This window comes from Abramis brama (assembly GCF_963993115.1).
Source record: "Abramis brama genome assembly, chromosome: 3".
NCBI lineage: Eukaryota > Metazoa > Chordata > Actinopteri > Cypriniformes > Leuciscidae > Abramis > Abramis brama.
This window is the reverse complement of record NC_139965.1, coordinates 15,448,182-15,460,907: the sequence shown is the minus strand read 5'-3', so window position 1 is coordinate 15,460,907 and position 12,726 is coordinate 15,448,182. Positions and strand designations below refer to the sequence as shown.

At 35.0% G+C, this 12,726-nt stretch overlaps 1 protein-coding gene across 1 annotated transcript in view; it reads left to right on the top strand.

Moving 5' to 3' along the window:
* focad (focadhesin) overlaps positions 1 to 12,726 on the top strand; it is a 61,339-nt gene that overhangs the window by 33,471 nt on the left and 15,142 nt on the right. Inside the window, exons 13-28 of the mRNA XM_084109336.1 lie at positions 1,382 to 1,483; positions 3,125 to 3,255; positions 4,422 to 4,548; positions 5,819 to 5,953; positions 6,077 to 6,127; positions 6,304 to 6,387; positions 6,478 to 6,613; positions 7,703 to 7,891; positions 8,053 to 8,174; positions 8,524 to 8,616; positions 8,727 to 8,815; positions 10,678 to 10,719; positions 11,057 to 11,165; positions 11,269 to 11,385; positions 12,145 to 12,383; positions 12,549 to 12,638. Coding sequence (XP_083965462.1) covers positions 1,382 to 1,483; positions 3,125 to 3,255; positions 4,422 to 4,548; positions 5,819 to 5,953; positions 6,077 to 6,127; positions 6,304 to 6,387; positions 6,478 to 6,613; positions 7,703 to 7,891; positions 8,053 to 8,174; positions 8,524 to 8,616; positions 8,727 to 8,815; positions 10,678 to 10,719; positions 11,057 to 11,165; positions 11,269 to 11,385; positions 12,145 to 12,383; positions 12,549 to 12,638 — 1,856 coding nt within the window. The remainder of the gene's footprint in view (positions 1 to 1,381; positions 1,484 to 3,124; positions 3,256 to 4,421; positions 4,549 to 5,818; positions 5,954 to 6,076; positions 6,128 to 6,303; positions 6,388 to 6,477; positions 6,614 to 7,702; positions 7,892 to 8,052; positions 8,175 to 8,523; positions 8,617 to 8,726; positions 8,816 to 10,677; positions 10,720 to 11,056; positions 11,166 to 11,268; positions 11,386 to 12,144; positions 12,384 to 12,548; positions 12,639 to 12,726) is intronic.

The following is a 12,726-nucleotide window of genomic DNA, read 5'->3' as shown; positions in this document are numbered from 1 at the left end:
ACTAACAATACATATTATTCATAAATCTTGTATGCCAAGTGTGTACTTCTGTAACATTTGGCTTGCTAGTAAAATGCTGCATCAACAAAAACATATTCTGTAGCTTGCACAATGAGTGCACACTGCACTAAAATATGAATAAATGAGAGAGGGGAGATGTTTGGTGTTTTTGCTGATGTTATTATATATGCTTAGGCACTCTATCATCAGCCTTGGAATGGGGGTGGCAGTGTTTTGCCCTTTAATGTAGTCCTTAATTTGAGTTTTTTGTAATCTGTGAGATACTTTTATATTTAAAAGCACAGCAGAACACAAACTGGCCTGTAGGTCACAGACAAAGCATTAAAAACATCAAAGCATAAGGTAGTTCAGTGGTGTAGTCTAGTTTTTTGTAGTGAGTATACTGTAATATCCAAAATCCCCCCCCCCCCCCCCCACACTCCAAAAAAAAAAAAAAAAATGGTGTTACTTTAAAACACATTTTACTGTGCAATTTCTTTCTAATTTATTTGAGTTAGACCGAACTTTTATTTTGGTGGGTTGTAGGCATTTAAGTTTCTGTGTGTTTTAATAAACTATTATTATTATTATTATTATTATTAGGCCTGAAGTATACTTTACTGTGCAATAGTAATATATTTCTGGTATAATTTCTTCAAGTTATACCGAACTTTTATTTTGACAGGTTGTCGTAAAGACAGTTTCTGTGTGTATGAAACGAATGAATGACGATAGTTTTATCAAGTGAAATGGTGAAATTCTCGTCAAGTTACTCATCACAGCTCTGCGATGAAATGCACATGTGTAGCCTACATCATGTCTCAATACAGTGAAACGCTGAAAACACCACGAGCGTGAGTCACGCGTGCTTCTGTGTGTGTGTGTGTGTGTGTAACAGTTAGTGGAGCACACATTGAGCGCTCATTCCCAGAGACGTGTAGAACAACTGCAGTCTCTTTTAGCTTTAATATTCATAGACACTAGTCCATATCGAGATTTGATTCATTGTACAGCCCTGATTTATTCATTCAAAAATAGCCAAATTCCATGACGTTTCGTGACTGGATTCCGCGATTCGATCCGTCGCTTCGCAAACACAGACAGGTTGAATTTATGAATGAAAGTGTGAAAGTTCTGACACAAAACGAAGTTGATACGTATCCTCACGCTTTTTTAAGTGGGTATACGCAAATCCTTGGCCTTTTCTAGTGGGTATACGGCGTATACCTGCGTATCACGTAGACTACACCACTGAGGTAGTTAGTTGCATATAATAACTAAACTAAGCTATTAGCTAAGTTTGCATATATCCAGTCCTGTTCATCACTATGTTTTGGCATTATGTGTATGTGTGTCCTGACTGAACTCTCGTGTCTTGTAGTTCTGTATCCCGCAGGTGCTTCATGTTCTCCAGACTCTGGGCAGTTCATCCAGACTGAGGCCTGTGGCTCTGCGGCTCTTAACTCTGTTATGGAAAAAACAGGTGCAGTTAATGCTAAAATAATTCAGATCTGTTCTTTGTGTGTTGTGTCAGGTCTATGAGAACATGATGCATTGATTCTGTTAATTTCTTATGTTGAAAATCTGCATTTAAAATTGATGTATTTCCGTTTTACCATTTTGGTTTATGCTTTGAAATATTATATTCATATACCATATACTATTATTTATTATTATATCAAAAATATATATATAAATAAAATGTACAGTATATATTATCTAAAAAATAAGAAAATATATATATATATATATATATATATATATATATATATATATATATATATATATATATATATATATATATATATATTCATATATTGCTATTTTGTTTTATGCTTTTAAATATCATTATATTTATATATTAATTTATATAATTATATTTAGGTCTGAGATACTTTTGTTTTGTCTAATAATTGAATACAAAATAATTAATTACCATTAATATTTTCATATAATATTATTAGCATGTGTAATTTGAGTACAAAAAAATAAAAATTCATAATTTTACTTTACTAAAAAAATTAGTGAATTAAAATGATGCACATAACTTAATGGTTTGATCCCTGTAATTAATTAAATAAAAAATGATTGTAAGCGTTTTAGCAATCTCATTTAGTCATTTTACAGTTGACACAATTAGTTCACAAAGAATTTGTGTATTTTCGAAAAATTAACATTTTCACTGAAATATTCTTAAATGAATCATTATCAATTCAGATTCAATCTGCAAATCTGTTTTGGTACCCAGTCCTACTGTAATATCTGATTATACAATTAATATTTTTATATAATATTATTAGTGTGTGTAATTTAAGTTACTTTTTTTTTTTTAAATCTAAATTTTATTTCACTGAAAAATTTAGTGAAATAAAATTATGCATATAACTTAATAGTTTGAGCCCTGTAATTAATGAAGTAAAAATGATTATTATATTAATTAAACTTTATTATTTTAGGAATGTCATTACTTCACAGAGAATTTGTTAATAAACAAATTAAGCTTTATTATTTCATATTTAAAATGGATATATATAGATTTTGCCATTTTATTTTATCCTTTGAAATATAATATTATTTTATATATTATTATCAATAATTGTATTTAGGTCTGAGAGACTTTAGTTTCGTCTACTAATTTAATGCAAAATATGAAATATCATTATATTTATTTATATATTATTATGTTTAAGTTTGACTGGCTTTTGTTTCATCTAATGATTTAATACAAAATAATGAATTACCATTAATATTTTCATATAATATTATTAGCATGTGTAATTTGAGTACAAAAAAATAAAAATTCATAATTTTACTTTACTAAAAAAATTAGTGAATTAATGATGCACATAACTTAATGGTTTGATCCCTGTAATTAATTAAATAAAAAATGATTGTAAGCGTTTTAGCAATCTCATTTAGTCATTTTACAGTTGACACAATTAGTTCACAAAGAATTTGTGTATTTTCGAAAAAAAATTAACATTTTCACTGAAATATTCTTAAATGAATCATTATCAATTCAGATTCAATCTGCAAATCTGTTTTGGTACCCAGTCCTACTGTAATATCTGTATCTGTATGATCTGCTATACTGTATATCATAGACTTTTGACCATTTGTATAGGACCGTGTGTATCCTGACCTGCAGAGACTGATGTCACAGCTTGAAAAATCGTCAGTGGTGATTGGAAAAGATACGCAGTGGGAGCAGATATTGTCCAGAGCAGCTTGTGTCAGGGACATCTGCAGAGAGAGGTCTGCTTCGTCCAAACCCTCAAAACTAGAGTTCATTTCGCAAGTGTGATGTGCTGCATATTAAGCAACCAGTGTGCTAACTTCTGATTAGTGGTGGAACGGATCACAAAATTCACGGTTCGGATCATTTACGGTTTTTGAGCCACGGATCGGATCATTTTTCGGATCAGCAAAAAAAAAAAAAATAAATAAATAAATAAATAAATATATATATATATATATATATATATATATATATATATATATATACAGCATATATAGCTACTACATCAAAAACTACTAGCTTAACTGATAAAGTTCACTCATTATTTAAAACAAGTGAACAGTCAGTAATAAAATAAGAACAAATACACAAATTACAAGCAGAGATGAATACTAAATGACAAAGTTACAAAGTCTAACAGTAGTATTCAGGTACAGAAATGAATAATTAAGCCTAAATGTAAAATAACACTATTTGTTCACTGTAGAAATTAAATGTTTGTTAAAGCTGTATTTTGTTGTTTTATTAATATTAATGAGACAGACAACAGTAGGAACATTAGGTGTGTGCTGTCACTTTAAGACCGACTGCACGGACCAAAAAAACTGACAAACATCCGGTATTTTTCTAACTGTTCACTTATGACATAAATGAGAGAATACTTGCCGAGACGGGCATTTAGACATAATTTTCTGTTTATGTGTCCATTCAAGGGCAAAGAAACACGAAAGAGGAATCAGTTCGGTGTTCAAACGCTATCTGAAACGTGCCTTTTTAAACAATACATTAAAAGCAGCAGTCTTTATAATAATGATAAGCCAATAATATATTCTGTATTGTTTACTTTATTAAGTCAGTGTAGTCTCTGTTATGCTGCATGTACACTGACACTCAGACACGAGTCCAATCGTGCAGCTTTTGGTAAAATGATGGAAATATGGTAAAATTATATAACAGTAACTGTGAAACGATCACACTTTGGGTCTACGATATGCAAACATTTAGTACATAAAATCTGTCCAAATCCGTGAATCACATGCGTGCCGAACCGTGGGACCAACTGCGTTCCACCCCTGCTTCTGATACGTTGGTCTCTTATAGACCACACTAACCGTTGACCATTTAAAGTTCCCTGAGCTTTGCCACACTGGTGTCATTCACTCTGTCGGTCATGTTGTCCCAGGCCGTACCAGCACGGAGGAGACATGCTGGCTGCCATCAGAGACACACTGCTGCAGTTCTCCAGGAAGGATCAGGCTACTCCTGCTGCTCTGGCCCTGCAGGGCTTACAGGAGCTCTGTAGGGCTGAGGTCAGTCTTTCTGTGCCAGTCAAGAGATGGCTATTAGAAGTATGAAAGAGAATATGAAAATGTATTTTTATTTACCCTGGCCCTTGTGTGCCCTCCTGCCTATTATGAAGAGGAAAATTATAATCAGTTCAGGGCTCAATGAGGATTTTCACTCTGAAAATCTCTCTCTCTCTCTCTCTCTCTCTCTATATATATATATATATATATATATATATATATATACATACATACATATAGTTTTTATATTATAGTTGTTTATTTTATTGTAATAATTATTTTAGAAATTATTTAGAAATATTATTTAATATTATTTGTTTTTTTTAGCCTATGTTAACTAGTTAGATAATTATCTGACAAAAAAAGTTGCAAGACATAAAAATACATGCAAAACATACACTGTTGTTCAAAAGGGTGGGGTCAGTAAGATTTTTTTTTTTTTTTTTTTTGAAAGAAGTCTCTTAAGCTACCAAGACTACATTTATTTGAGCAAAATACAGAATTTGAAATATTGTTACAATTTAAAATAACTTTTTTCTATTTGAATATTTAATATATATATATATATATATATATATATATATATATATATATATATATATATATATATATATTGAAACAACAGGCATGTTAAGAGAGTAATTTCAATATATAACTTTTACAGACGATTATAACATGGAAAAGGAGAAACAAAGAAAAAAATATATATAATTAGGTGTTTCCATAGATGTAAGCCTTACCTGTATTTAAAAAAATTGAATTTATTCCTGTGATGCATGAGATCATTACTCCTGTCTAGTGTCACATGATCCTTCAGAAATCATTCTAATATGCTGATTTGCTGCTCAAGAAACATTTCTAATTATTTTCAATGTTGAAAACAGTTTAATATTTTTGTGGAAACTGTGATGCATTTTTTTCAGGATTCTTTGATGAATAAAAATACATTTACTTGAAATAGAAAACTTTTTATTGTTTTACTTGGGGAAAAAAAAAATATATATTTACTGCCACGTTTTAATAAATTTAAATGCATAAAATAAAAGTATTAATTTCTTTAAAAAATAAATACATCATACAAACCCCAAACTTTTGAACATAATGTTCATATAATGTAATATATAACCTATATATTACATTGTATGAACATTATGTTCAAAAGTTTGGGGTTTGTATGATGTATTTATTTTTTAAAGAAATTAATACTTTTATTTTATGCATATTTTATGCTCTTACACTGTTGATCCCTGCATTTGAATATTCTTCTGTTCAGGTAGTTGATATCAGCTCCACGTGGAAGGCACTCTCTCCTAAGCTGTGCTGTGACACCAGACCCCTGGTCCTGAAGGCCACAGCTGAACTTCTGGCACTAGTACCTGCTTTAAATATCAAAACAGAAGAATATGAGGCACGAGACCAACCAAACACTGTTTCTGATTGCTAGATGTGTGGTATTGTGGAGCAGTGTCTGAACTCTCCACATTTCACACACGGGATGAATTACTTCAGGCTCTATGTCCTTTTCTTACAGAAATTCAGAAATGAGGCAGTGAGTGTTTTATGGGGCTACGCTCTTAGTCAGGTGAGCGCTGACATTTTCAAATGGTAATGAACTGTGTAGGAATGGGCCGGACTAGTCACCCAATGAAAAGTCATGCCATTTTTGTATCCATTTATATGTAGCAATTGTTTATTTGCATTTATACTGTACCAGTGATGAGTGAACAGTAATATTCAAAGCTTGTTTGGCTTCATCAGGACCCAGTGGTTGCAAGCCAAGGTTTTAAAGCCCTCTCGGAGTATCCTGAACCATCTCACACCATCCTACACTTACCAGAACAGGTGAGAACGTCACAAAATGTCCTCACATTATTTCTGTCTACCTTTTATTTATACAGTATATCTGTAATAGTGACGTGATCTTGCTAACAGGTCAGGCCCGTACCAAAGCAGCCTGATGAGGAGGACGAAGGGAAGGACAATGAGAACGAGAAGGATGAAGATATTTCAGTGCCGGGGGCGTCATATGTCAAACTAATTTTTCTCACACCGCAATCCATTTTACCAGGTATGATTATAAGATCATGGTGACTAACAGACTGTTTGTAGTCAATGTTCTTTAAAGGGGTGGTATAATGCCCTTTTCACAAGATGTAAAATAAGTCTTTGATGTCCCCAGAGTGTGTATGTGAAGTTTTAGCTCAAAATACCCCACAGATATTTTATGTTAGCATGTTAAAATTGTTACTTTTTGAGGGTGAGCAAAAACACACCGTTTTTGTGTGTTTCCCTTTAAATGCAAATGAGCTGCTGCTCCCGGCACAGAGGGCGGAGCTTCAAGAGGTCGTGTCCTTAGCAGCTTTGATTACCTCACACAGACACGCACTGAAAATTTCAAAAACTTTTAGCCTTTTATGTTCAAACCGGAGTCGGGCAATGATGGAGAGACTCAAGAAGAAGTGACAACATGTAGACAACATTTCTGAATGGTTAGTTGATGAATTTATGTAGCTTATGTGTAGTCATCTTCTAGTCATTTGTGTCATGATAATCTATAACTCGTGTTCCTGGGGGCGGGGTTTATGTAAATTTTAGGGTTGGTGATGTCACTAACCCTGGAGGAATGTGGTGTAGTCCCTTCCAGCCGTTTGTTGTAGTCCTTAAAAAGCTATTTCTTCAAAAGCAAATATCTCCCTTTGCTTTAAACTTTGAGCTTCGTAACTTTGCAGATTTTGTTTATGCTCAAACAGCAACATTACACACTAACTAAAGTTGGAAAAGTGAATTCATAATCAACCACCCCTTTAAACGACTGTCAAATTAGTCAATGCGCACATCCCTAGTAGAAATTTGGACAGATTTGATGTACTAAATTTGTACATATCGTAGACCCAATGTGTGATCGTTTCACAGTTACTGTTATATAATTTTACCATATTTCCTTAATTTTACCAAAAGCTGCACGATTGTACTTGCCTTAAAGCAAAACATGCAGCATAACTCGCCCACAACAGAGACTACACTGACTTAATAAATTAAAAACAAACAAAAATTAAACAATATAGAATATATTATTGGCTTATTATTATTATAAAGACTGCTGCTTTTAAAGTATTGTTTAACCTACTTAATTCATGAAATTTGTGTTTCAATGCAGCCCTTGAGACCTTCCTAACAGCTGTTGTGAGGCAGGAGATGAACCAAATGCCCCGCGGGGTGTACCACTCAGCGCTGAGCGGGGGGAATCTGCGCTCTGACCAGGGAAAAACTGTATCTGGAATTCCTTCCTTCATGCTGAAAACATATGAGAAGAACAAGCAGCCGGGTCTTAAACCTGGCTTAGCAGGTACAGATGCATTCAGCTCACTAATGTGGGTGATCAAAGAACATTTAAAATTCGTATAGCTAGCTTCTGCGTGTTTGTTACAGTTTAAGTAAAAAAAAGTTCTGTTTGTACAGTTAAATGTATTAAATAAACAAGTTTGCATTTTGATTGATCGGTTTCAGCTGGGCTTCTACTCTGTTATGACCTTCCTGTTCAGACTGACAAAGATGGACGTCCAATCAGCCGCTTCCTTGTCAGCAGGGGGCGGAGTTATCAACAAATGTTAGCCACCCTTATTCACGAGGTACCTTTTTAAAAAGTTATATTTTACCCCAAAATGATGATAATGTAATAATAATGTATAATTATATTATTAATGATATTATTCTTTTCACATTTTCCTTCCAAATTTTCATTATCATAATGTTTGGATGTTCAATTTTTGAGTTTTTGTAATTCCCTATTTTGTCATTGGTGATTTGTATTAGATTCTAATTTCAGAAATTATTATTTGTTTTGAAAAATGTTTATTTATTTGTCAATACAATAAAACATCTATACAATGAAAGGAAGTGCAAACAATAGTACCATAATGTATTTAAATAATGTATTTAAATAATTTATATTGGTCACATACTTTTTGTTCCTCTCAGGTGAACATCCAGCCGTCTGAGTGGCATCGCTCTCTGCTTTTGCCTCAGGCCTGGCGGGGCTTCATGAGCCGGGCTTTCCATGCAGCTCTCCAGGTAACTCTGTGTGTCTGTATAACTACCACGTCAGATATAGGAGAATAAGACTAGCGTTTATAATTATGGCCATCATTTATGAGATTAAATTAGATGTAATTATTGTCCAGGGTCGAAAGGCAGAGCTGGAGATGCTACAGAAACAGGGTAAAGAGAGTCCAGAGGAACTGCAGTATAAACAGCACTATGCCTGGCTCTGGTAAGATTCATACAAACTTCATACAAACTCTGCACACTCTTGAAAAGGTTTTTAGATCAGATTTAGCTAGAAGAGTTTTTATTAAAAATGGATCTTAAGCATCTTATGTAGGCAGTTTGGAAATTGTGCCATGACAATAGCCAATAGAGCTGGCAAACAAAGAAAAATGTACTTTGCACATATCTGTAGTTATCTTAAAATAAAGCTATAAATGTAGCTCAGATTCTCACTAAATAGCTCAAAGAACCCCTAACGAGCACACAAGTCATAGTTGACCATAAACTACTTGAAATCTGACTATTTGAATTATATTTCATAGTTTTCAGCACAAAAAGCTTAGCACTTTGAGAAACTGTCAAGATGAATGCAGCACTATAATGAAAGCCTCTTAAGAGTGAACTGTAATTGGAGCTTGCACCATAGGGAGGAATGTGAGGGTATTATTTTATACATCTCGTTTGTGTCAAACCATCCAGAGCTGTAGAATTGTGATTGCTCTGGCCTTTTCAGCTGCTTTGAAAAGCCAGAGACTGACATTTCAAAGTCGCATACAAATGCATGTACAAATTCATATAATCTTTCAATGTAAACCGGTTGGCATGTATAGGCTGTTATTGTTCACACAGTCTCTCGCCATAATATGCCCTATCGCATAACCACGCGGCCTGGCAGAACACCATAACTCAATCCCTAGGACGCCATTTTGACAGCCTGTTAGCCAATGAGTGATTGATGGGATAGCATATTCAGATGGCAGCCAGAGGCTTCATTCCCCATGGCATCACGAATTCTAGTTTGTTCCGCAGTCTTTGTGTGATGCAGTTATTACTCTCCTGGGAGCTGAGGGCAGTCCATACGCGGTCACGTGCCCTGAAGCATGCTGGGAGGCTTGGATGGTTCGGGAACACTGGGATTGTAGGGTTACAACTTTTTATCCCTGCAGAGACAGATGTCAAGTTAAGATGGTTTAAGCTTGAGGAAATGAGGAAAACATGTCTGATTTTGTCATATAGGGAATTTGTGCGTTTTTAACTCTTTTAGTATTTACAGTGGGGTCCAAAAAAGTGTGGAAAGTGAAAATGATTTTATTTTGCATTCTTCTAATTTAATACAAACTTTTTTATATTATATCAATCTTTAAAGGGGTCCTATTATGCTTTTATACATTTTCATCTGTCTTTAGTGTTTAATGTTGCTGTTTGAACATTGAAGTTAAAGCACAAAGTCACTCCAAAGTTCTTCTCTATATCAGTGTCACTGTTTCTGAACTCCATGAAACGCCTCCATTGTAGTCTTGAGTTTTCTTCTGGGAACGAACACGTCACGATATTCCTCATTTAAATAATTCCCGCCCAAGGCATACGCTAAATTAAGGGTACCAGGCCTGGTAGGTCCACTTTAACTGGTTTACAGTGTAAGACCACTAGTGGAAATGCTTCTATTTGCAGTTCTCTAATTTAATGCAATTTTATTCATGATTTGTTAGCATATTAATTGGAAAGTTACATTGAGAGCACTCATGAACTCCATTAGTTTGTGTAAAACGGTATGATTTGAGGTGTTTCAGTGAAAGCAAGAACATCTGTCCTTTTAAAATTGCACCTAGAATCTTTCTTGTCCATTTTATGTCATCAAGTTTCTTTGCTCTAAATGTTTCAGAATATTCCTGCATTTCCATGTTTAAATTGGATGAATCCCAGATTTTTACTGTGGCCTCAGACTTCTGGGACCCACTGTACTGTATGTAGCCGTGCGAGCGATACCTGCGCTCTTAAATCATTGCCTGAGGAGATGAAAGCTCTTCTGTCAGTCTGTGGAGCACTTTAAATCATATCTCTCTCTTTCATTCTGTCTTTCCTCAGGGTCAGAGACCAGCTGACTGATGTGGTCAAATCTGCCGCCAAGTAAGCTACTAAAGCTGCCGATATTTTTGTTCTTTTGTTTCTCTTTTAGAAGCTGAAAGTCTAAACCATTGATTTTTATTTTCTTTCCTATATTTTTTATTATTAAACCCAGTGCTTTAAATTCAGAATCTGCTGTTGGTCTTTATTCACTGCAGTCTCTTAGGGAAACTTTTTTTCTGCGCTTTATTGATTCATTGTAAGCTCGTAATTGAAAACCAAAATTTCCAGTCCTGTTTTCAGCATCAATAATAGAACAATAGCTGTTCATCAGCATTGCTGCTGTAGTTCTGGTAAAAATCTATGAAAACGTTTTTTTGCTTTCCATTTCCATTGACAGAGATAGTCCGGTCGTTCAGGGTAACTCTATTTTAGCACTAAGTGGCCTGGCTGTCGTCTTAACCAGATACGAGAGCAACCTTCCTACACAGTCTGAAAGTGGATGTGAGGTGAGATGCAGTCCTGGCTTTCCTACTCTCCTTTCAAAACAGTAGCAAAAAGATGACAAATATCTTGAAAACTTCCAAATAAACTGTACTTTTCCATTCGTAGGCTGGTCCAGACACCCTTCCCACAGTTCATTGGCTGTCGATGGTGACTGACACACTGCTCAGCATTGTAAGCAGTAGCAGGAACCCTAAAGGTCAAGTCTTCCCATGGTTCATTCATGTGAGTTGTAACCTGTCAGGTGGGGCGTTCAAGAAGTGATTTATTTTTACAGATTTACAAATGTAAATCTGTGGGATTGCTAGGAGCGGTTTTTCCTTGTGGAAGTTTTGCGTTTGGTGAGTTAATAAAATATTAAAACTCAGTCAAATCAATATTTTGTGTGCAGTTATTTAATCAGGCCTATGTCATCCGGTATCGCGGACTCTCTCTCATTTCATACAAACGCAGCTGCTGCCATTTTGCGACTATTGTTTTGTGCACTGTTGGATTATAAGATAACAAACAGATAAGATTTAAAAACAGTTTCATCTCAAATCAGTATCTCTTATCCCCATAATTATTTATGTGGCGAAATACCATGTAATAAGTGGTATGACTGTACCGTATCTCTTAAATGTCCGTCTAGTTTGAACTTGCCGCTTGCTAGCAACTGCTCTCTCCGCTGAAGCTTTGCGTTTAAAGAGCTAATCAAATATTTAAACTCAGATCAATATTTCATGTCTAATTATTTACTTTGTGGCGAGTAGCCGTGTAATAAGCGGGATAATGTACATCCAGCCGGTTGTTATCGCAGAATAAACCCTGACAGGGTGATCAGGACCTTGACACGAAGCGGGTCCTCATCACCCTGTCGGGGTTTATTCTGTGATAACAACCGGCTGAATGTACATTATGCCTTACTTAACAAATGAAACCTTGTTGTAATTGTACATTATAGCAAAAATGTGCCATTATTTTTTTGTCTCACACACTTTTTAGCGCTCATACTCCGGTGAGAACACAGCGAGTGTGATCGCGCGCTCCTGTGCTGCTCTGGGTCTAGCTTGTTTGGTGCCAGTGTTGGTGACCTCACGCAAAGAGAGCGTTCCCACTATACTGGACACTCTAGCGACGGGACTGCCGGACTCGCCCACCGCAGACGAATCTCAGGCAGTTCAGTTTCACAGCGGCCTGGCTCTGGGCATGTTTCTAGCATGGCTGAATGATGAGAGAGTCAGGTGTGTGTGAGGTCATACCATAACAGAGACTTGTAACGTCCAAAAAAACGGAACTTGAGCTTTTCACCAGACACTCCCAGTTATAAATGAAATTTTTTTTAATAGCTGTGTCATGTTTAATGAATGCTTACTAACATGTTTACTTGTTTTCTTTGTTTATTGCAGTGATATATCTGGGCAGTCAGTGGCAGAGCTGCTGAAGAAACATCTGGATCAACTGGAAGTTTGTTGCTTCAATTCCAACCTGGAGTACAAGTTAGTCTAATATGTTTTTAGTGTTAACAAAATGTTGCATAGCTAGATTTTAGACTATATGTGTGTGTATATATATATATATATATAT